This window comes from Podarcis raffonei, chromosome 14 (genome assembly GCF_027172205.1).
Source record: "Podarcis raffonei isolate rPodRaf1 chromosome 14, rPodRaf1.pri, whole genome shotgun sequence".
Classification (NCBI taxonomy): domain Eukaryota; kingdom Metazoa; phylum Chordata; class Lepidosauria; order Squamata; family Lacertidae; genus Podarcis; species Podarcis raffonei.
In genome coordinates, this window is record NC_070615.1 from 27219359 (window position 1) to 27244282 (window position 24924).

Consider the following 24924-nt stretch of genomic DNA (forward strand, 5'->3'; position numbering starts at 1 on the left):
ATGGGAGCTCACCCTGTTGCAGGGATTCGAACCGCCAACCTTCTGATCGGCAAGTCCTAGGTTCTGTGGTTTAACCCACAGCGCCACCTGCGTCCCTGACTACAAAGGGTTGCCTCTCCCTTTTCCCACCAGATGGCACCCTTGTTCCAAGACAGGGCTCAATGATGGACTCCGTAAGCAGGAAATAATATAATAATGGGCTCAGTGAACAGGGAATGATAGCCTATGAGAACATTGAACCTGCCTTCCCAGATCAGGCCAGGAGTTTTATTTCCAATAGAATAAAGTAATCCAGGTGCCTTTGGAAACCCAAAGCAGTGTGTGAGACTGATTTAAATAAATGGACACAATACCCAAGTGTTTCCAGCTTCTGAATGGACAGGCAAACCACAGTTTATCACTGCTGACTGCTTTGGTGTTCCAAATGCTCAGCACTCCCTGTTTCCATTGCACCTCCATCTCTGGAGGCAAAGCTACAGCCATAGTTATGGTTTCATAGAACTGTAGAGTTGAAAGGTACCCCAAGGGCCATCTAGTCCAACCCCTGCAATGTAGGAATCCCACCCACAGCCGTCCCTGGGTGGGCTCGAACCACCAACCTTCTGGTTAACAGTCGGACATACTGACCCATTGAGCCACAGATACCTGTTTGTCAAGCCAGGCATTGTGCCGTATCCTATTTATTGCAAGCCACGGTGTCTGTATCTGATTGTTGCTGCAAAGCATGCTTGATCAGTTCAGACATTGGGCCAAACCATAGGTAAGCTTCCCCAGCTATAGTTTGGCATGTCAGGCAGTCTTCCCCAATCTGAGACTCTCCAGGTGTGTTGGCCTGCAATGCCCACCAGCCCTTTTAGCACAGCTGGACGGTGGGAGTGTAGTCCAAAACATCTGGAGAGCAGCAGTTTATTGAAGGCTGATTCCTATCAGGTTCCACTCTAATGATAGTTATTTCTATGGGATATTCAAATTGTGCATTATCTTACATCAGCTGTCTTGGAGGACTGAAAGGCAAGATGCAGTCAGATTAAACAGATTACTGGAAAACAAAACTATAGGATGTACAAGGCAGATTAACCAGATCCATTTCAGTCTGGCTTCAGGCCCTTTTCTGGCACTGAGATGGCCTTGGTTGGCCTGTTGGGTCACCTCTGCCTGGAGAGGGAAAAGGAATTGTGCTTTACCTGTAAGCAAAACTCAGTGGATCTCCACGGTCAGAAAGGCAAGACCTGGAATTGCACAACTTTAAATCAAGAACCTTCTTACTGCTCCCAGTAAGCCCTAAATATCTGGGAGACCACCCTGCTTCGCCGCAGACTGTCTGCAATGCCGAAAGTGGCAGGGGGGCTCCTTTTGGTCTTCCTATGCCCTCAGAGGCTTGGCGGTGGGGGGGGGGGTTGGCAGCCCAGTAGAGGGCCTTCTCTATGGAGTCCCCTAAGCTTTGGAACTCCCTCCCAGCAGTGGGACATCTGGCGCCTTCATTATACAGCATTTGGAGAAGATGCACACCTTTAAAACTCAAGGTGTATGTTTCAAGGACCCACCCTATTTTTATGCATGGAAGTTGTGTTCTTTTTTAAAAAATAAAATAAAAAATATGCTTTAACCCGCCCTGGGAACATAGGTGGGCAAAAAATAGATTAACAAAAGTAATGACAACAATAATATTTATTATGGGAAGAAGCATTCTTCCCCGCCGCCCGTTCCTCCAAGCCAGTGACGTGCGTGGTTCTCCTCCCTCTCCACTTTATCTGCACAACATCCCTGCAAGGTGGGTTCCCAGCTGATGGACAGCGACAAGGTCAAGGGGCGACGCTGGCTGCAGCGGAGCTGCAAGACCGTGCTTCTGCCACGCGGCGGCGCAGTTCCGGCCGGTCTCCAGCAGGCGGCGTCGCAGGGCTGTCCCGCCGGCCAGGCTGCCCGCAGTGGGGGCCGGAGAAGCGGCGGCGGCGAGCGCGTTCGCGTCGTGCAGCTGCTGCCTCCGGCCAGGGCGCGAAGCCGGGAGGCGCGGGCATGGAGGAGCAGGCGGCCGGGCGCCCCCCGCCAGCAGCCTGAGGACGCCCCCCGGCCGCCGCCTGCCCAGCATGGCCCTCCCGCTGCTCCTGGTGGCCGCCCTCCTGGCCCGCCGGGGGGACGCCACCGAGAAGCCAGGTGGGTGCTGCGGAGCGGGGTGGGGAGTCGGACTGTGCCGCCTGCTTTCTCCCTTGGAGGCTTCGCCTGCAGCCCCCGGCTCCTGGCAGGGAATAGTTCCTATTGCATGGGGAGGGATGCAAAGCTAGGGCGCTCGGAGCATGCACAGAGTGCCTTTTCAAGAAGGGCCGGCGGAGGCAAAGGTGCAGGAGGAGACGGTGCCAAATCGGGGGGGGGCGGGGCGGGGGCAAGTCGGGGGCCCCGGCTCAAGTTGCAGCTTCTTGCAGCAGCAGCAACAACAAACTTCTATGCATTGCTTTGAAAAGATCACTGCCTGCCATCTAGACTTCAGTGGGTGCTTTGGATGTTTGTGGACTGAATCTGGGCAAAAGGCTTCTTGGAGCAGCGCCCCCCACTCCCCACTCACCAATTCTATTGTTTCCTTGGAAATATTTGTGGCAAGATTGTGGCGGGGGGGGGGGCTGGGAGGCTCTCCTCCTCCTCCTCCTGGCATCAGGCAGCCTGTTTTTATTCAAGGGGGGCGGTGTGCTCCTTTGTAGAACCCGCTGGGCCTTCTCCGAAGAAAGGAGGGATCTATCTCAGCTTTTCTGGAGTCCCAATCGAGAAAGTGAATAGAGAAAAGTTTTTCTCCCTGCCTTCTAACATTGGAACTCACGGTCACCCAGTGATGCTGAATGTTGGAAGATTCAGGACAGTGAATAGAAAGGAGTTCTTCACGCAGTGCAGAGTTAAATTGTGAAATTCACTCCCGCAGGAGGCAGTGACAGCCACCAAGTTGGATGGCTTTCGGCTGGCATCCCTCTGTCTCGAGAGACAATGGAGTGCACTTCCGGGGCTCCCAAAGTCAAACCAATGGCTTTTAAAAGCAGCTAAACAGAAGGAAGAGCCTGGCTGCTGGATCAGACCACTGGCCCATCTAGCTCTGCACCCCCTTCTCACAGTGGCCAACCAGATGCCCCAAAGGGAAACCCCGCGAGCAGCACCTGAGTGCAAGAGCACTCTGCCCACCTGCAATTCCCTGCAGGTGTTATTCAGAGGCAGGATCGGGCACCATGGCTAAGTAAAGGGACCCCTGACCATTAGGTCCAGTCATGGCTGACTCTGTTGTTGCAGAGCTCATTTCGCTTTATTGGCCGACGGAGCCGGCGTACAGCTTCCGGGTCATGTGGCCAGCATGACTAAGCCGCTTCTGGTGAACCAGAGCAGCGCACAGAAACGCCGTTTACCTTCCCGCCGGAGTGGTACCTATTTATCTACCTGCACTTTGACGTGCTTTCGAACTGCTAGGTTGGCAGGAGCAGGGACCGAGCAGCAGGAGCTCACCCCATCACGGGGATTCGAACCGCCGACCTTCTGATTGGCAAGCCCTAGGATCTGTGGTTTAACCCACAGCGCCACCCGTGTCCCAGGCATCATGGCTAGTAGCCCTTAAAAAAGGATGAAAGACATTCATGAAAGATAGTGTTTTCAATAGTTGCTGGCCACAAGGGCCAAAGTATATACTAGCTCAGGCAGCATGATGTTGAACACCAGTGACTGGAAACTGCAGGAGGGGAGAGTGTTGTTGTTCTCAGGTCCCACTTGAGGGCTTTCCCTTGGGGTACCTGGTTGGCCACTGAGAGAACAGGATGCTGGACTAGTTGGGCCCCCTTTAGCCTGACCCAGCAGCCAGGATCATCTCTCGCTCTTGGCCTCTGGAGGACAGAGTGGAGGAAACTGGAGATTTGTCTACCTGCACTCTCAGGTGCTGTCTGCCAGCCAGAGCTTAGGTGATAAAGCTTTGGAAAGCACAGATCCAGCTTGTTGTTTAGTCATGTCCAACTCTTCGATTCCAGCTTAGTAGAACAATAAAACTGTAGAGCTGGAAGGGACCTCAAGGGTCAGGTGTGCCAACCCCAGGGGCCTCTCAAAATCTCTGGGCAAGGGACCCCAATGTTAAGGGGCAGAGAAGGCTCCCGACAGTCAGACTCGCCAACCGTTCCTTCTCCATGAGCCTCGAATGCCATCGCCGGATGAGAAGGTGTGCTGTGCCTTTGGCACCTTGGCGTGACACTGCTGACGAGTCCAGCACATCTTCCTTCAGCTTCATAACCTTGTAGGAAAAAATGCGCCTGGCCATATCCTTGCGGCGACCATAACCCAGGTTTAAGGTGCTACTTGGCCCCTAGCTTTTATATCTCAGTTTCTAACGCTGGCCTCACAACTGCCTCATTGGGGCAAGATCTGCTGGGAAGAGTTGCGGTGCTAAATAGGCCTGAGCTTGGTTGTTTCTTTGAATAAAGAGTTCACTGACACCTTGTGAGTTATTGCTGACCGGCTTCTGGTCTAAAACACTTGGAAGGTGCCTTGTTGCTGCCTTTGAGGGACTGGCCCTTCCTCTTTCCGGATGATCATTCCAAAGTATTTCCTGCAGGGGTTGGATCTGCCGACGCACAAGATCCTGGCTATGACGTCGTTCACCCCGTCAAGGTGGACGAGCGAGGCTTTTTCCTCTCTTACAACCTGTCCTACCGCTCGCTGTACAAAAGGGCCATCTCCTCGAGGAATCGCCCGCTTGCTTTCTACAAGCTGTACCACCGAGGGCAGGAGCTGATGTTCAACCTGAGCCTGAACAGCCGCCTCCTGGCTCCTGGCTTTGTCAGTGAGAGACGGTTTGGAGGCATCGCCCACGCCAAGATCCAGGCTTATAAGCAGAACTCGTGTCATATGATCGGGTCCGTTCAGAACCAGGAACAAGAAAGTGGATTGGCTGCTCTTAGCACCTGTGATGGGCTGGTAAGCATCATGGACTCTTTGCATCTTAAGATGTAGAACCATTGGATCGTAGAATTGCAGAGTTGCAAGGGACCCAGTGGGTCATCTAGTCCAACCCCCTGCAATAAAGGTAAAGGGACCCCTGACCATTAGGTCCAGTCGTGGCCGACTCTGGGGTTGCGACGCTCATCTTGCTTTACTGGCCGAGGGAGCTGGTGTACAGCTTCCAGGTCATGTGGCCAGCATGACTAAGCCGCTTCCGGTGAACCAGAGCAGCACACGGAAACGCCGTTTACCTTCCTGCCAGAGTGGTACCTATTTATCTACTTGCACTTTGACGTGCTTTCGACCTGCTAGGTTGGCAGGAGCAGGGACCGAGCAATGGAAGCTCACCCCGTCGCGGGGATTCGAACCGCCGACCTTCTGATCGGAAAGCCCTAGGTTCAGTGGTTTAACCCACAGTGCCACCCGCGTCTCTACTCCCTGCAATAGCCATCTTCAAATATCTCAAGGGATGTTTTCTCCTACACTGGAGGGCAGGTCTTGAACCAATGGCTTCAAGTTACAAGAAAGGAGATTCCAACTAAACATAGGGAAAAACCTTCTGACAGTAAGAGCTGTTTGGCAGTGGAACGGTCTCCCTCTGGAGGTTGTGGACTCTCCTTCCTTGGAGGTTTATAAGCAGAGGTTGGATGGCCATCTGTCATGGATGCTTTAGCTGAGATTCCCGCACTGTAGAGGGTTGGACTAGATGACCCTTGGGGTCCCTTCCAACTCTACAATTCTGTGATTCTAATGTCTTCACCAACCTGGTGCCTTCCAGGTGTTTTGGACCACAGCTCCCATCAACTCAACATCATTAGCCCCAGCCAGCATGGCTGTGCTCTCATTATGACTGCGACTGATGGGAGTTGTAGTCCAAGACACCTGGAGGGCACCAGGTTGGGGAAGCCTGGCTTAAAAACTGACCTGGTGGCTTTGATGCATTGTAGAGTTGGAAACTTCCTTAATGGCAAGTTATAAATGCCGCTGACCTTCAGTGCAACATCCCTCTTTTGTTATGTTTTTGTACAACATCTGGTTTGGCAATTGTTGTTCGGCACGAGTAAAGGTAATTATAAGTCTCGTCTCCTTTGCAGGTTCTTTTTTCTTTTTTTAAAAAAGTAATGTTTTATTCTTAGATATTGTGATTAAAGGAAACAAACAAGACTTCTGCATGCCGTGCCCTGGAAAGCTTTGCAGAACAGATCATGTGCAACACACATGAGAATCTGAGACCACTGATGTTGGGAGTCATTCCACTCTCAGTGACGGTCCAATCCTGAAAGGCTTTATTATAGTCAGGTTTATTTATTTATTAAAAGGGACGCGAGTGGCGCTGTGGGTTAAACCACAGAGCCTAGGACTTGCCGATCAGAAGGTTGGCGGTTCGAATCCCCGCGATTGGGTGAGCTCCAGTTGCTTGGTCCCTGCTCCTGCCAACCTAGCAGTTCCAAAGCACGTCAAACTGCAAGTAGATAAATAGGTATTGCTCTGGCGGGAAGGTAAACGGCGTTTCCGTGCGCTGCTCTGGTTCGCCAGAAGCGGCTTAGTCATGCTGGCCACATGACCCGGAAGCTGTACGCCTGCTCCCTTGGCCAATAAAGCGAAATGTGTGCCGCAACCCCAGAGTCGGCCACGACTGGACCTAATGGTCAGGGGTCCCTTTCCCTTTATTTATTTATTATATAACAGGTTCCTGAACTAGATAGGTCATTGGCTTCATCCAGCAGGCTCTTCTTATGTTCTTATGTTATTTGCAACCACATCTGCAAACTCTTAAGACTTGGAAATGGATGTACCGTAGTGATGATGACTCTTGTTGTCTCCAGAAAGGAGTCTTCCGGCTGGCTAACGAAGACTTCTTTATCGAGCCACTGCCTGAGAACAACTCCAGGGAGAAGGCGGCCCATCCCCACAGGATATATAGACGCCACGTCCCAGATTATGAGGCCGAAGAGTTTATTTCAGTCGTGAGCACGAAGCAAGACAGGAAGCAGTCTGCCATTGTCAGGATGTGTGGGGTCCAAGGTAACTCCCCCCTCCTCCTGGTTCACAAATGATTTGTTGGCAGAAGGAAGCTTCCTAATGTGTTAGCTTGCTTACTTTCCTCCCCGAGATTGCATGCTGACTTTGTTATTTGAAAATTCACATTATATGTCCCCTAGATGTGACATTAATGGCATGAATGCTGCTCACATGAATGTGCGTGTCAATGTGAACAGCGGTCGTGGGTGATAAAAACAGCATCAAGTCTGTAGCGGGGGACTTTTTATCCAGAGAAATGTTGAATCCATGCTTCTTAATGGAAATTACTGGGGACATGTTTTCAGCTGTGGCTCAGCTAAGCAGACCAGGGCTGGTTTTGACCTTTTGACCTCTAAATACAGACTTCCCCAACCTGGTACCCTCCAGATGTTTTGGACTACAACTCCCATCAGCCCCAGCCAGCATGAATGAAAAGAGAACTTTAGAAACAATGCGCCTGCAAAAAAAAAAAGAAGCAGAAAAAAATAGGTTTGTGCTGGCTGGGGCTGGTGGGGGTTGCAGTCCGAAACATCTGGAGGGCACCAGGTTGGGGAAGGCTGTCCAAAATCTTTTGGACACAATTCAGAAGAGCATTTTCTGCATTTTTGCAGGGGAGTTGTTTCCAAAGTTCGCTTTCCAGCTGCCTAATTGACCGTGACCGCAGTTCAAAGGCTGGAAGAGAGAGCGGGGATTGTGTGCGAGATGGTGCAGCCCTGACTGGGCATTCCCCAAAGGGCAAGGTTTTCTTCATGCCATGCAGCTACTAAAAATCTCCATCTATGTTGCCACTGGGGGAAAAAAGCCTCTGGAGCAAATTGGGGGATGTTCTCAGTGGGTTTTGATTGCACTTTGGGCCTCCCACCTTGCCTGGGAAGGTCTAACTTGTAGATTTCACTTTGAGTCGAGACACTGATTAACCACGGATACTGTTCCCCTACAGTAAACACTTTCCACCTGAAGGCTTGGGGGTGAGAGTTTGCCCCTGTTGCTTTTAGGATTCCCCCCGCCATTCAAAACATGGTTTCAGAAGCTTTTCTGAACTACAACTCCCATCGCGGTTGGACTATGTTGGCTGCTGGAAGTTGTAGTACAGCAACATCTGGAGAGCCAAAGTTTTCCCACCCCTGGACTACAGCAAAAACTTGCCTGGACAATCAAAGTTGGGTGGTGGGCATGCATCCTTATTGCAGAGGAAAGAGGTATGTTAGATCTCATTATTTGAGTGGGAAGATGGCATAGATGCAGGGGTTGGTAGCCTGTTGGACATCAGCTTCCACCAGTCCAAACCAACATGGTCAATTGGCAGTGTTAGGAGTGGAAGCTGAAGAACATCTGGAGAACTTCAGGTTCCCCATCCTTGAGTGACATCAGCCTTCCCAAGCCTGCTGCCCTCAGTGGTCATGAGTGGTGATGGGAGATGGAGTCCAACCACATCTGTAGGGCACAGATGGACCTATACCCCTGTTGAAGGGACCCAGATGCTTCAAGGCTGACCAGCTTGTAGAGCAGTAGCAGCAGAAGGTTCCAGGCATCCTCTCATCTTCTCCTCTCAACCTCTAAGAAAGCCTCGAGACCTCTGAGAAGCAGAGAGAGAAGTGGGAGGAGAAGCGGCGGAGGAAGCGGCGGATCAAGCAGCGCTCTGTCAGCAAGGAGAAGTGGGTGGAGACCCTGGTGGTGGCCGACACCAAGATGGTCAAGTATCACGGCAGTGAGAACGTCGAGAAGTACGTCCTGACGGTCATGAACATGGTGAGTCCTTCAGGGGTGGGAGAGAGAGAACCAGGCTTTGTACTGGGTGGGGAAAGCTGTTCCGTGCACTAGACCAGTGGTTCCCAAACTTTTCCAGGCCAATTCCCCTTTGGTCCCATAAACTTATCCCCTATGCCCCCTCCCCCTTAAAAAGTATTATTCACAATAGTGGTTTGCAGAACCCACTAATGAAGATAGTAACAGGTCTAGAGTGAGAGACTAGGGTGATCTCTGCTGTTATGAGACTTTTGTGGGTGAACTGAGAGTTTGTTGGACCTTGGGCGAGAACCCAGAGACTGAGAGGGAGAGTGTGTCAGAAGAAAATGGAATTGATACTGATTTCTATATATTAGTAACATTCATATTAATGTAACATTTTTATAGGTACAGTTGTACCTCTGGTTAAGTACTTAATTCGTTCCGGAAGTCCGTTCTTAATCTGAAACTGTTCTTAACCTGAAGCACCACTTTAGCTAATGGGGCCTCCCGCTGCTGCCGCACGATTTCTGTTCTCATCCTGAAGCAAAGTTCTTAACCCGAGGTACTATTTCTAGGTTAGCGGAGTCTGTAACCTGAAGCGTATGTAACCCAAGGTACCACTGTACAGTCGTACCTTGAATCTGAAACACCTTGGCTCCTGAACAAATCGGCTCCCGAACAATCGAAACCCGGAAGTGAGTGTTCTGGTTTTCGAATGTTCTTTTGGAAGCCGAATGTCCGATGGGACTTCTGCAGCTTCCGATTGGCTGCAGAAGCTTCCTGCAGCCAATCAGAAGCGCTTTGGTTTCCGAACGTTTTGGAAGTCGAACGGACTTCTGGAACGGATTCCGTTTGACTTCCAAGGTACGACTGTAACTGTGTGTGAAATTTTTATCACTTCTTAGCTCTAAATCAGAAAAAAAGACAATCTGTGTAAAATCCTATTGCTGTTTATTCCAATTTAGTGCCAAGCTGCTGCTTTCCCCGGAGGAAAGCAGTGGGGCAGACGGAAGCATGAATGAGCCCTATGTTGGGTCCATCAGCTTCAGTGGGTCTGCTCTGAGCAGGACTAGCGTTGAATACCAGCCTTGATCTTCTGAGGACCAAGTGTAGCATGGTGGTTAGAATGCCAGACTAAGACCTGAGAGACCAGGGTTCAAATCCCCCCTTGGCTATGAAGCGAACAGGGATTTGAATGAGGAAGGGGAGAAGCATGTATTGCTTGGAGAAAAAGGTGGGATATAATTGCAATGAATGAGTGCAAGTTACAAAGGGAGTGTGGTGATAGTGGGGTCTTCCTCCCCCTCCACCCCCTGAGCCTTCATCAGCTCCGTTTCTCCTTTGGCGCAGGTGGCCGGAATGTTCCACGATGCCAGCATTGGGAACCCTATCCATGTTTCCATTGTGCGCCTTATCTTCCTGGAAGAAGAAGAGGTACAAAGAGGCTTTTAATATCGCTGTGCTGTTTTCATTATCTGTATTTTAATAGATTCAGGTGTTTTATTATTATTATTATTCATTTAATTACTTTTTAACAATTGCATTCTATACGCTTTTAGCTTTTTGTACTTTATCTGCGTTGTTTTTTATTTATGTAAGCTGCCTTGAGTTCTGTTCTGGGGAAATTGTGGTATATAAAGAAATATAATAATGACAGAAGCATTTAGCTGTGAATCCTACATTGCAGAGGGTAGGACTAGATGGCCGTTTGGGTCCCTCCTGTCTCTACAATTCTATGATTCTGAGGTTAGCTAGCACACCTTCTTTTCCTGCCAGCACCTCACAGGATGTAGGAACAACTTTCTGCAATTAGGTTGAACGGGCACCTGGGAATTTAGGTGCCTCTCTGCACAGCCCCGCAGACCACATAGCAGTTTCTCCCTGAAGCAATTTCAGTGGCTTTTTCAGGCTTCCCCTGTCAGGCTAGTGCTGCCTCATTGAAAGGCAGGAAGTGTTTCTGGAAAGGCGGTGGTTTGCAGTGGTGAGGGTCCTTCATGCACGAGTCTTCTAATTTGTCTATGGGTGTGTGCATTTCTGTGCAGATTAGGCTGCTAGGGTGTGTTGGGAGGAGATGTTGTGTGCTTGTATTGCGTGCTTATGCATGCAATTATTGGGGAGGGGGACTCTTCAAAGCAGGGCTGGACCAACAGCAAGAGATGTTGCTCAGGGCAAGGACACCGATAGGCACATCAGTGATGGGATGCACGAGGTCCAGGATCTCTTGAAACATTGGCCAGGGCTGTTGGAAATCATAGTCCAAAATGTCTGGAGAGTACAGCAGCTTGGCAAAGGCCTGTTTAGTATCCGACCCTCTTAGGAGCTTTGTAAATAATAAGGTGGAGGACACAGAGTAACGGGAATGCCCCCAAAATGTGTCTTGATGGAATGCTAAACAGGAAAACAGTGCAAAGCATAGAATCATAGAATTGAAGAGCTGAAAGGGACCTCAAGGGTCATGTAGACCAACATTCTGCAGTGCAGGAGTCACAGCTAAAGGTTCCCTGACAGATGGCCAGCCAACCTCTGCTTAAAACCCCCCACTGATGGAGAGAGTCCACCACCTTCCTAGGGAGTCTGTTCCACTTTTGCTAACGGAAATTTTATCCTAATATTTAGTCAGAATCTCCTTTCTTGTTGTTTGAATCCATTGGTTCCAGTCTTCCCCTCTGGAGCAGCAGAACTTGCTCCATCTTCCATGTGACGGGCAGCCCTTCAGATATTGGAAGATGGCTATCGTACCTCCTCTCAGTCTCTTCTTCTCCAGACTAAAGATACCCTTCTCCCTCAACTGTTCCTCATAAGGCTTGACTTCCAGACCCTTGATCATCCTGGTCCTCCTCTTCTTCAAAACCTTCCAGCTGGTCAACATCCTTCTTAATTAGTGATGCCCAGAACTGGGCACAGGTGGGGTTGGACCAAAGCATCTCATCCCCGTTTCTGTAGGACGACCTGAAAATCACTCACCACGCAGACAACACCTTGAGGAGTTTCTGCAAATGGCAGAAGGCCATCAATGTGAAGGGGGACGACCATCCGCTGCACCACGATGTGGCTGTTCTGCTCACAAGGTATAGCTCTGCTCAGGCTCTGCTTTGGCGCTGCCATGCATTTCTCTGAAGGCATTTATAAACCACCCAACATTTTTTTAGGTCTCTGAGTGGTAAGTCCATGCGCTACGAGCAAGGGCATCCCATATGGTTCCCCACTGATGTCGTAGGTTTCCAGATCCCTTCGGTCCCAGCTGGCAGAGCCAGTGATTGGGGTGGTAAAGAGAGCTGGAGGCATCATGCAACACGGAGCCTGTGTGGTGCATTGGGTCCATGCATCTGGCTGTTAACCAGAAGGTTGGTGGTTCAAGCCCACCCAGGGTCGGCTGTGGGCAGGATTCCTGCATTTTAGGGGGTTGGAGTAGATGACCCTTGGGGTGCCTTCCAACTCCACAATTCTATGAACATCTGGAGTGCACCAGGTTTGTTTGTTTTATTTCTTACATATATATAGCATCTTTTAATATTTTAATATTTTGTTGGAAGCCGCCCAGAGTGGCTGGGGAAGCCCAGCCAGATGGGCGGGGTATAAATAACAACAACAACAACAACAATATATTGATAATAATTAATAATATATTAATAATATTTAATAATATATTGATAATAATTAATAATATAATATTATTATTATTTATTATTATTATCATTACCGTTATTATTGGTTCTCCTGCTCGTCTTCCCCACTCCACCCCCTCCAAATAATCTTTATTGGTTTTCATGTAAATACAAAACCAACATATAGCTACGGTAACTTGTCCAGTGGTACATTAAGTTTCATATGCAGTACACAGTGCACAAGCGGTGTGTTAATTCTTTCATTATCAATTCAAGTATCCTCCCACATACTTTTGGCTGAGGGGGAGGGATTGAACCAAGGTCACCCGGTGAGCTTCCTGGCCAAGTGGGGATTCGAACCCTGATCCCCCAGGTCCAACAATCTAACAGCTACATCACACTGGCTGTTATCTACTCAGATTGGAATGAATATGCAATTAACAGCGGATGTGATAGAACCTCTGCACAACCCTTTATGCAAACATACCAGGCTGACTGCTGCCTCTTTTTTCCTCATGTGTGTGTTTCCTGCCTGCCTGGGGAAGGAAAGACCTCTGTGCCGCCATGAACCGTCCCTGTGAGACTCTCGGCCTGTCTCACGTCTCCGGCATGTGCCAGCCTCACAGGAGCTGCAACATCAACGAGGACACGGGGCTCCCTTTGGCCTTCACTGTGGCTCACGAACTTGGACACAGGTACTGGAGGGGCAGCGCTCACACAACGCATAGCTAAACTGTGGAACTCCCTCCCACAAGAGGCAGTGATGCCCACTAATCTAGATGCTTTTAAAAAAAGGGTTAGACAAATTTGTGGAGGAGAGGACTATTGATGGCTACTAGCCATGATGCCCATGGTCTACCTCCATAGTTGGAGGCAGCAATGCTTTTGAATGCCGGTTGCTGGAAAACAGAGGAGGGGAGAAGGCTCTTGTGCTCAGATCCTGCTTCAGGGCTTGAGCTGGGGTTGATGGGAGTTGTAGTCCAAAACATTTGGAGGTCACCAGGTCAGGGAATTCTGCATTTGGAGCAGGGGTCGGCAACCTGCGGCCCATGAGCCGGATGCGGCCCACGAAGACCATTTTACCGGCCCATGAGCCGCCCCTGAACCAAGCTGCCTGCTCAGCGAGTCCCCCACGCGCTGCACTAAACTGGTGCAGTGCGGGGACTTGCTGAGCAGCACCGGAAATTGCGTCTGAGCACACACAGATACTGGAAATCGCGTCTGCACATGTTTAGATGCCGGAAAGTGCTTCTGCGCAGGTGTGGTTTTCGCCATCTGGGCATGCGCAGAAGCAATTTCCGGTGCCGTGGACATGCACAGACGCAATTTCCAGCATCACGCTGCACCAGTCCAGCCCACGGACAATCTCCGTGGAAGTGATCCAGCCCATGGCCGGTAAACCTTGCCGACCCCTGATTTAGAGCCTACTACCTCCCTTTTCCCCCAGACAGCATGGCCCCAGTGTCACATGACCCTGCTGGCTGGGGCTGATGGGAATTGTAGTCTCAACCGCTCTGGAGAGCACTTGGTCGGCCAAGGCTGATCCCTCAAAGGCTTGGGGAGGGAAGACTCCCGCCCCCGGGTGTGTGGATGTGAATTTGGCTTCCGTCCCAGATCTTGGGGTGCCCCTTTGAAGCTCCTTTGCGGTCGTGTCTCTGGGCGCGTGGCTCACCTCCCCCTTTGCGGGGCTGTGCTCTTACAGTTTTGGGATTCAGCATGACGGAAGCGGCAATGACTGTGAGCCAGTTGGGAAAAGACCTTTCATCATGTCTCCACAGCTCCTGTACGACACCTCGCCACTCACCTGGTCCCACTGCAGCAGGGAGTACATCACCCGCTTCCTCGAGTAAGTCTGGGGGGCCATTACCATTGGCGTAGATCTCGATAGCTGTGGCTGTGATGCAGGGGTCGTTGTTCACTCTGTGTGTGTTGGAGGGGTGGGGCCAGGCATTGGGTCATTCGGGTCAATGAAACGGCTTAAGCCCCAAATACCTGAAAGATCTTCTCCTTCCCTGCAGACCCTCTCGGGTGCTGACATCAGCAGAGAGGGCTCCTGAAGTCAATGCCCCTTTAGGCTTTTGAATGTTTTTTTTGACATGGTGATTTTTGAATTATGAGCCATAGAATCACAGAACTGTAGAACTGGAACAGACCACGAGGGTCATCTAGTCCAACCCCCTGCAACGCAGGATTCTTGCCTAACGTGGGGCTTGAACCCACAACTCTGAGACTAAGAGTCTCATGCTCTACCGACTGAGTCACAAGCCGTGGACTTCTGCAGGAATGGCACACTGCAAACGATAGTCACACCTGTGCCTGCTCACACCTATGCTGTTTCAAAGATTATGCAATAATCCCATAAACATACAATAATAATACAGTGGTACCTCAGGTTACATACGCTTCAGGTTACAGACTCCGCTAACCCAGAAATAGTACCTCGGGTTAAGAACTTTGCTTCAGGATGAGAACAGAAATTGTGCTCCGGTGGCACAGCAGCAGTGGGAGGCCCCATTAGCTAAAGTGGTGCTTCAGGTTAAGAACAGTTTCAGGTTAAGAACGGACCTCTGGAACGAATTAAGTACTCAACCCGAGGTACAACTGTAATTAAAGATGCATTGCAATGACCAGCGCAGATCTCCACGCGTTGCCTTTCAGGTAGTTCTGCTCAGTGCTATGTTTCTAGAAAAAGAGGTGCTGGAACGCACCATGAACACCTCCCTTGTTCTCTTATAATGGCAGTGGTGCCCTCTACAGAGGTGCCGGAACTGAGTTCTGGCAAGTTCTGGCTGGAAAAAATAGACTTGGATCTACTATTTTCTGTGCACGTGCATGGGTAAAATTATTTGGGGAGCTTCAAGATCTTCTTTCAGGTGACTTCAGTTGTGTTTTCATTGAAGTTTCATGGTACATAGGAGAACTTGCACCCCACTCTCTTGAAACGGAAGGCCCACCTGTCTTTTCTTGGTTCTCAGTGCTTAACTTTGAAGCACACAGTGGCTGAAAAGTTTGCTTTTCATGCTGATGAGGCAGTTCTAGGAGGCTTGAGGCAGGGACCCCACTGCAGAAATTTGCCCCTCACCCTGATCCCATACCCTCCTACATTTATATGATGAAAATAGAGACGTCCTATTCAATAACAACAACAATAACAAAGTATTTTTACTATTTCTACCCTACCCATTGGACTGGGTTGCCCCAGCCACTCTGGGTGGCTTCCAATACATATAAAAACACAATAAAACGATTAAACATTTTTTAAAAAACCTTCCCAATACAGAGCTGCCTTCAGGTGTCTTCTAAAGGTTAAATAGTTACTTATCTCTTTGACTCGAGGGTCGCATAACACTACATCACTGGATGGCCGTATGTGGGTCGACACTCAGAATCGAACAGTGTGTGGGTTACATGAATGAGAGATAAACAGTTAAAGCCTTGATCAAGGAGGGGTTTGGCTCTGCCTTGGCCCTGTGCTTCTAGTGTGGACTCCAGCCCTGTCCCAGATGAGACTGGTCCTCTTGGAAAGGCTGTGCCAAATTCTTTCCTCCGGCATTGTTTATTTTTAACACCTCCTTGCTGCCAATTCCTGCCTCCCCCCAGGGCACTTAAGCCAAGTGCCTGGGGATTGGGGGTCTGTCTGTCAGCTCCTGCTTGGCCCAGCTGCTCTTCTCCGCTTTGGCTCTTGTAGAAAAGAACCACAGAGGTTGTGAGGGCAGCAGCTGCAGTCCAGCTGCCTGTCAGCCCTTTTCTTGCTATTTCTTGTGACAGAGCAAACAACCAGCACCTTAGCCCAGATTTCAGGCCCGTGGCTCCAAGGCAGGGAATGAGCCAAGCCATTCAGGCCTTGCATTGGGCTCACTTGGGAAAGAGGTGCAATCCTGCCTAAAGGCTCGAGGTCTGCTGGCAGAGGCCATTATGTCAGATAAGAGGTTCTGGGGCTCAAGCCAGCCTGGAAATTCAGGTGGCTTTGATGGCGCGTAGTACCTTCCATCAGCTTCAGCTGGTGGCCCAACTCTGCCCCTATCCAGACAGGGATAGCCTAACTTCTGTCATCAATGTCCTGGTAACCTAGGTTAGATTACAGTGGTACCTCGGGTTAAGTACTTAATTCATTCCGGAGGTCTGTTCTTAACCTGAAACTGTTCTTAACCTGAAGCACCACTTTAGCTAATGGGGCCTCCTGCTGCTGCCGCGCCACCAGAGCACAATTTCTATTCTCATCCTGAAGCAAAGTTCTTTACCCGAGGTACTATTTCTGGATTAGCGGAGTCTGTAACCTGAAGCGTATGTAACCTGAAGCGTATGTAACCCGAGATACCACTGTACTGCAACATGTTATATGTGTGGCTGCCTCCGAAGACTGTTGGGAAACTTCAGCTGGTGCAGAATTTGGTCGCCTGGTTGCTCGCTTGGGCAAGACAGTTTTGAACATACTATACCGATCCTGGCTTTCCAGGCCCAATTCAAACTGCTGGTTTTGACCTATAAAGCCTTTGTTGCATATCTTTAGGTACTAGGTGAAAACACACCCCTTCTCCCAGGCCTTTGGCTAATTCAGCAACCCATGGCTTTGTGTTCACCCCTTTCATTTGACTCTTTCTCTCCACAGCCGGGGCTGGGGGCTCTGCCTGGATGACCCACCGGCCAAAAATGTGATTGACTTCCCCTCCATCCCTCCGGGAGTCCTCTACGATGTCAGCCACCAGTGCCGGCTCCAGTATGGTGCCTACTCCACCTACTGTGAAGATATGGATGTAAGGAGGGGCTGGAGCCTTGGGGCCTCCCCAGTTATTTTGGGTGCAGCAGCAGCATCAAATTCCAAACAGGGTATGCAGGTCGGGGTGGGGTCTAATCTCGTCCGAGAAACTCTCTCCAGAAGGAAACTTCGGTGGAGAGGAGGCCAGTTCAACCAAGATTTGGGGAAGCAGCTCCTGCGTTTTCACCCCAGGTAGGGCCAGTACTGTGAATATAGAATCACACAACTGTAAAGATGGAAGGGATCCCCAAAGGTCATCTAGTCCAGCCCTCCGCAGTGCAGGAACCAGAGTTAAAGAATCCTTGACAGATGGCTATCCGACCTCTGTATAAAAACTGCCAATGAAGGAGAGCTTGCCACTTTCCAAGGTCACTCAGTGAGCTCCATAGCCCAGTGGGGGATTCAAATCCTGGCCTCCCAGGTCCGAGTCTGGTGCTCTAACCACTACACCACACAAGCATTTCCTCCATTCCTCTTCCCCCACTTTCTGCTGTGTGCTTACCTTTCCCTTGCTAGTCTCCCACACCATGAAAGTTTAGGCCAACCTTCCCCAACCTTGCACCCTCCAGATGTTTTGGACTACAGTTCCCATCGGTCTCAGTCACACTGTGTTGGGGCTGATGGAAGTTGTAGTCCAAAACATCTAGAGGGCACCCGATTGGGGAAGGCTGACTTGTAAGGTCCTTGGAGCGGGGACCTGTCCATTTTCGCTTGTCTTTACTTTATCAAGCACCAGCTATACATTGATGGTGCTATGTAAAGAATGCCAATTTCAGTCCCTTTCATAGAATCATAGAATCATAGAGTTGGAAGAGACCACAAGGGCCATCGAGTCCAACCCCCTGCCAAGCAGGAAACACCATCAGAGCACTCCTGACATATGGTTGTCAAGCCTCTGCTTAAAGACCTCCAAAGAAGGAGACTCCACCACACTCCTTGGCAGCAAATTCCACTGTCGAACAGCTCTTACTGTCAGGAAGTTCTTCCTAATGTTTAGGTGGAATCTTCTTTCCTGCAGTTTGGATCCATTGCTCCGTGTCCGCTTCTCTGGAGCTTCTCTTTCTTACTGTGCTCCTTTCAAATTGGTCTTTGGTTCGCACAAGACTGTCAAAAAGAATCCAGAGTGTTGGGGGCCACATTGGCAGGGAAACTGCACTGCCTGGATTTGGAGATGAGAAAGGAATAAGTGGGAGCTTCTCCCCTTTTCTCTTCTGTAGGGCAGTGTGGGGCTCATTCCACCCATAGGGAGAGAAAACTCCTCACCTCTTTTTTTTGCCTTCTCGCCTTACAGAGTGTCTGCAGCACGCTGTGGTGCTCCGTGGGGAACACGTGTCACTCCAAGCTGGACGCAGCGGTCGATGGCACCAAATGCGACGAGGGCAAGGTAATTACCTTGCAAATGCATGCTCCTCTGGACTAGGAGCTAGGTTCAAATCCTCCCTCAGCCATGAAGCTCACTGGGTGGTGACCACAGGCTACCTCTGTTATTGCAACTTAAGGAGATTTTACTTTTCTCCACGCTTTCCAGGCATGGTCCACGCTACTTTAAAGCTCTGTGCCGAAGCTCCTCGCCAAGAGCCATTTGTGGTGCTTCAGCTTTAAAGGGCAGGTTTTCACTGGGAAAACTCCAGGGCGAAAAAAATGGAGCACTCAGACATGGAACTTTAAAGTACAGAGCTGTGCCTGAAAAGTGCAGGGCAAAAGGTGTGTGTGAATAAGCCCTCTGTGCAGACAATACTGAGCTAGATAGATGAGTGGTCAGACCTGGTTTAAGGGAGCTTTTTGTGTTCCCACTGCCGGATTTGACTTCTACTTGACTCTTTTAAATGCACTCTTGCTCAGCATATACAGACAGCCACTCTTTCCTTTCCACTGCAAAGAAAGTGTGTTCCAATTAGAGTTGGAGATGGAACCCAAATTACTCTTGGCTTTATTGTTTTTATTTTTTTAAAGGAGAGCATCTCAAGTTTCTTCCTCCCGCTGGCCTTGGGTGCAACCTGAGATGTTCACACACCAGCCACAGGCTGCCTTCATTAAATCTGTCAGGGCCCTCTCCCAATTCTGCCTTAAAACTATCCCAAACTGCAGGCTGAGAGGCTGCTTTTACAAAATCCACAAAATCCTTTTTTCCACAACCCCCTCTTCTTCTTCTCCTCCTTTCTATTTTAAAGAAAGCTTCCAGCCTCATGAAGACTTTTGCAAACTTGAGAGCTCACTCACTGCTCTACAACCTTTCATTTGGACATAATGTTTATTGCATCTATTTTATTAATTTGGTTTATGAGTCACCTCGTAAAAAGTGCTCTCTAGGCTACGATAATGGTTTTATTCTACTATTAGCTTCTAGGTTCGGATCATGCCATTTGTTCTGGTTGTGAGGCTTTTAGGACATAATTTCCCCTCTTTTAAAGCTGTCACGAGTTAAAGAGAATTTGTGAGTCATGCTCTGCTGGTTTGCGGATAAAACGTTGTACTTAATTAGGAAGACCGTTCGAGGGAAAATGATGAAACTGCCTGCTTCAGGCTTGCATTTTCAGATATTGCCTGTGGGTTTTCTAAAATAACTCCCCAAACATGAAGCCCAGAATCTCTCTCTCTCTCTCTCTCTCTCTCTCTCTCTCTCTCTCTCTCTCTCTCTTTCCCTCTCTCTCTCTCTCTCACACACACACACACACACGTCTATTTATATGATTGCTAAGGTATTGAAATTCTGTTACAATTGTTAGAGTTTGGAGATGTACAGTGGTACCTCGGGTTAAGAACTTAATTCGTTCCGGAGGTCCGTTCTTAACCTTAAACTGTTCTTAACCTGAGGTACCACTTTAGCTATTGGGACCTCCCTCTGCTGCTGTGCCACCGCCGCGTGATTTCTGTTCTCATTCTGAAGCAAAATTCTTAACCTGAGTACTATTTCTGGGTTAGCGGAGTCTGTAACCTGAAGCGTCTGTAACCCGAGGTACCACTGTAGTCCAAAACATCTGGATAGTGCCAGGTTGGAAGAAGGCTTTGCCTGAGCCTGGATGTGCAGGCCAGCCTCATCTGATGTACTCCTCCTTCTTCCCTTCCTCCTCAGTGGTGCTTCAATGGGGAATGTGTCCACATGGGATACCGCCCTGAGTCCATCAACGGAGGCTGGGCGGCCTGGAGTTCCTGGGCGGCCTGTTCTCGGACCTGCGGGGCGGGCGTGCAGAACGCAGAGCGGCAGTGCAACAGCCCCACGTAAGTGACCGACCCTTCCACTTGCAGTGGGGGGTGAGCGAGGGGAGCATATGAGAACATGAGAAGAGCATCGGCTGGATCAGGCCGGTGGCTCTTCTAGTCCAGCATCCTGTCCCTGAATTTGTCTAATGCTCTTTGAAAGCCATCCATGTTGGTGGCCATCACTGCCTCCTGTGGGAGGGAGTTCCATAGGTTAACTGTGCACCATGGGTGTAGCCAGGATTTATGTTGCCCAGGCCAGGGGGTCATCCTCTGTCTGTCTCTGTCTAGCAGATTCAGAATGAAATGTCTCGACAACTGTTGTTTTAAATTACCTTCTTTTGAGCCCAAGTGCTCTGAAAAAACCTGTCGAAATCTTCAGTCGTTTGAAAACTAGGAAGTTAAATTTAAAAATTAACATCAGGGAGTACCTTTCATGTGCCACAACATCATCAGCGAGCATATCAGTTTCAGATACAGTGGTACCTTGGGTTAAGTACTTAATTTGTTCCAGAGGTCCGTTCTTAACCTGAAACTGTTCTTAACCTGAACCACCACTTTAGCTAATGGGGCCTCCTGCTGCCGCCACGCCGCCGGAGCACGATTTCTGTTCTCATCCTGAAGCAAAGTTCTTAACCTGAGGGAATATTTCTGGGTTAGTGGAGTCTGTAACCTGAAGTGTATGTAACCTGAAACGTATGTAACCCGAGGTACCACTGTATTCTGATTATTTCTACTTTCAGTTAAGTGTTTTTATTTATTTACTTGATAGGGGGGGCAGCTGCCTCCCCTGCCCCCTGGCTGCACCCATTCTGTGTGCTGCGTGAAGGACTTTTATCTGGCCTGAATCTTCCAGCATTCAGCTTCCTTTGATGTCCACAAGTTCTAGCATAGTGATAGAAGGAGAAATGCGGTTCCCTTTCTCCCTGGCCATCCAACCTCTGCTTAAGACCCTCCAATGAAGGAGAGCCCCCCACTTTCCAAGGTCTTATGTTCCGCCGTCAAACAGCTGTTACGGTCAGATAGTTCTTCCTAATGTGGGTGTGCGTCGGTCTTTCTGTCCCAACCTCAGGCCAAAGTACGGTGGGAAGTATTGCCTGGGGGAGAGGAAGCGCTTCAGGGTTTGCAACACCAAGCCCTGCCCCTCTGACGGACCCTCTTTCCGCCAACTCCAATGCAGCCGCTTCAACAGCAGAGCCTACAAGGGGAAGCTGTACAAATGGACCCCACTCCCTAATAACAGTGAGTCCATCTCTCTCTCTCCCTTTCTCTCCAGCAAAACAGCAAAGATGTATTTATGCATGTATTAGTATTCCACCTTTCCTCCAAAATGTGGAATACATGGTTTTCTGTATTTTCTCTCACAACGACCCTGGCAGGTAGTCTAGGCTGAGGGAGGTAGCAACTGGCCCAAGGCCACCTGTTAGATTCATGGCAGATATAAGTCCTGGTCTCCTAGGCCCCAGTCCAGGACTCTGACTACTGCTGAATTTATACGATTACTCCTGCGGTTATTTAAAACATTTATTTGTTTACTTATTTGCAGCATTTCTATTCCACTTTTCCTCCAAGGAGCTAAAGGTGGCCTATACAGTTGCCTGCCCCCCTTTCAATCTCCACAACAACTCTGTGAGGTAGGTTAGGCAGAGAGGAAGTTGCCAGCCCAAGGTCACCCAGTGAGCTTCTTAGCAGTGAGGGGATTTGAACCCTGGTCTCCCAATTCCTGTTTCGGCACTCTAACCACTGCACCACGCTGCTGTTCCTCCGGGCAATAGCAAAGCAGTTCAAACACACACACAAATCAATCTATTTATAACCTCAGTAAGATTCTATTCATGGTTGTGTGTGAGAGAGAGAGGAGTGGTGGTGTAGGATCACTATTAGGCTAGGACCTGAGAAACTCAGGTTCAAATCCCCACTCAGACAAGAAACTGACTGGGTGACCTTAGGCCAGTCACTGCCTCTCAGCCTAACCTACCTCACAGGGTTGTTGTGGGGATAAAATAAGGATGGAGAGAACCATGGACACAACCTTGATATCCTTAGAGGAAAAAAGTGGGATATGGAATATAATAAATAAAAATCCATACTGTAGCTATGCACACACTAAGCTAAAAACTTAAGCAGCCAGCAAATGCTTGTGTGGACAAGAAAGTCTCAAAGAGGTGCCAAGATCTCATCAGAGTCAGCATCTGCCTTACCACAGATAAATGAGTGTTTATTTATAGAAGTATTATTTATATATGACCCTTTTGTAAGATATCAGGGCAGTGTACAGCAATATTAACATATATTAAAATGAGAAGCAGTACAAAACATTCACTAAGCTGACTAGCTAATCAATGGCCATTTTAAACAGCTGCATAGGCTGGTCAGCATAAAAAAACCCTTCAAAATCAAAAGTGAGGGTGCCCGCTGCATCTCTGCATGGGACCAGCAATGTGTAACACCTCATGTATTGAATACCTAATGCTGGCAAGCTGTTCTTTGGCCACATGGCTTAAGGAAAGGAGAGGAGAGGAGCGGCAGTCAAGCATCTGGACTTTTCTCTCTGACATCTGCAGTTAACCCTTGCGAACTTCACTGTCGCCCGGAGAACGAGTACTTTGCAGAAAAACTCCGCGACGCTGTCATTGACGGGACCCCATGTCACGAAGGAAACTCGAGCCGAGACATGTGCATTAATGGGATCTGTAAGGTAGGAGAGGTTTGGGGAAGTGTGACTCCCTGGATGGAGGGAAGAGAGAGAGTTTAGAGACTAGCCCTCGCCCTGTAAGAAGATCCCTGCATGTAATAATCTAGCATATTGAAGTGTGCTGTGCTAACATTCTACATGCAGGGCATGGTGAGTCAGGTGAGAGAGCCTTCAGAGACACAGCCCTGCAATCCTAGGTGGTGGTGCAATCCAGTGAGATAGGAAAGCAAGGAGCTAAATGGCCCCTTAAACCTAGGTTATGGGCGCAACAACGTAATGTCTAGGCGTGCCTTTTTTATAACAAGAATACAAAGCTGAAAATGAATGAATTGCAGCTAAAATATGATGTTCATTTTTCACATGGTCTATTCCTTCTGTTGCCCAACCCCCTAATATTCTTATGAGGATCTCTTCTCCAGTCTTCAGAGAGGGGCTGGAAATGGGGAGGCAGAAAAAGTCCTTCTTTCCTACTACTATGCAGTTTTAATCTGAAATCTTAGGCGCAGTATTGCACCCAGAGCTCAGAAATGGCTCGGCCGAATGAAATTCCCTGTCGCAAAATGCGCCTAGAACAATGGGAGTTTCGAACACTGGTGCAATCTAGAACCCAGCCACTTTACATTCTGTATTGTGGCCAAAACTGCCCGGGTAGGCAGGGTCTCTGTGAGTGGAAAGAGACCGTGGAAACAGTAAGCGTGGAATTTCTTGCAAACCCTGACGATGCCTAAGGTTTCCGGAGGAAAGGAACAAATCCAGAGTTCCCCTGCCAAACCTAGCCTGGCAGCTTCTCTCCCTGATAATGGAAGGTCCCCCTGGAGAGTTTTAAAATAGCCTGTCGCTGACTCCAGTGGATTAAGTGATCAGAGAGGCTGGTGTGCCAGAGAAGGATTCACAACCCTCCAAGTGATGACAGGTGAATGGGAATGTGGAACAATCTATACTTTGCCTCTTCCGGCTTCTCAGAGAGGAACAGGAAGTGACGAAATTGGGGGTGGGGAGGGTCTCCCTGCAAGTTGGGGCAGTGCATGAGCCTAGTCTAAAGTGGCTGCTGGCCTGTCTTTCCTCCTCCCTGCAGCCTATTAGAATTTATGTATTTACTTATGATCTCTTTATACATGTACCGTATTTTTTGCTCTATAAGACTCACTTTTTCCCTCCTAAAAAGTAAGGGGAAATGTGTGTGCGTCTTATGGAGCGAATGCAGGCTGCACAGCTATCCCAGAAGCCAGAACAGCAAGAGGGATCGCTGCTTTCACTGCGCAGCGATCCCTCTTGCTGTTCTGGCTGCTGGGATTCAGAATATTTTTTTCTTGTTTTCCTCCTCCAAAAACTAGGTGCATCTTATGGTCTGGTGCGTTTTATAGAGCGAAAAATACGTTATATCCTGCACATTGCAATTCCAGTGGCAGTGTAATAAATGCATGTGCCCTTGAGCTTCTGCCCTGGACTTCCAGAGAGCAAGCCTGGATTTTCGCCTCAGAAGTCAGCCATTGTGAAGATCCAATCGACCCCACCCAACCACCCCCTAGGTTTTGGGACTACAGTTCCCCTCAGTTGCTCTGGAGGTGCTGGGGGCAAGGCTAACCCATCGCCCTTCCCTGATGCCTTTCAGAACGTCGGTTGTGACTATGAGATTGACTCCTACGCCGTGGAGGATCGATGCGGCGTGTGCCGTGGAGACGGGTCGACCTGCGAGACCGTCAAGAAGACCTTTGAGGAGAGTGATGGGCTGGGTGAGGATGTTTCCGCCAGATTTGGGGGCCCGGTTGGGAATAAGGTGGGTTGTCAGAGGATAGAAATGGAAATGGGACTGGCTGCAATGAATGAACATGGATCAGAACATAAATGGATGCCTACTGAAGTATAGGTCGGTTCCTATACTATATAATAACAGCAAGAACCTTTATTGTACTAACAGAACTGGACAACAGGGGCAAAGCAACTGCTTATTTCTGAAGGCCTGGCCACTC

General features: G+C 49.3%; 1 protein-coding gene across 1 annotated transcript in view; it reads left to right on the forward strand.

The window, feature by feature from the left end:
* Window positions 1–1945: 1945 nt before the first annotated feature.
* ADAMTS7 (ADAM metallopeptidase with thrombospondin type 1 motif 7) overlaps window positions 1946–24924 on the forward strand; it is a 66412-nt gene continuing 43433 nt past the window's right edge. Inside the window, exons 1-14 of the mRNA XM_053365200.1 lie at window positions 1946–2151; window positions 4565–4926; window positions 6777–6975; window positions 8534–8721; window positions 10051–10134; window positions 11644–11768; window positions 12851–13000; window positions 14008–14151; window positions 16915–17059; window positions 18353–18445; window positions 20135–20280; window positions 21332–21501; window positions 22824–22957; window positions 24567–24687. Of these exons, the coding sequence (XP_053221175.1) occupies window positions 2085–2151; window positions 4565–4926; window positions 6777–6975; window positions 8534–8721; window positions 10051–10134; window positions 11644–11768; window positions 12851–13000; window positions 14008–14151; window positions 16915–17059; window positions 18353–18445; window positions 20135–20280; window positions 21332–21501; window positions 22824–22957; window positions 24567–24687 (2128 nt within the window). The 5' untranslated portion in view covers window positions 1946–2084. The remainder of the gene's footprint in view (window positions 2152–4564; window positions 4927–6776; window positions 6976–8533; window positions 8722–10050; window positions 10135–11643; window positions 11769–12850; window positions 13001–14007; window positions 14152–16914; window positions 17060–18352; window positions 18446–20134; window positions 20281–21331; window positions 21502–22823; window positions 22958–24566; window positions 24688–24924) is intronic.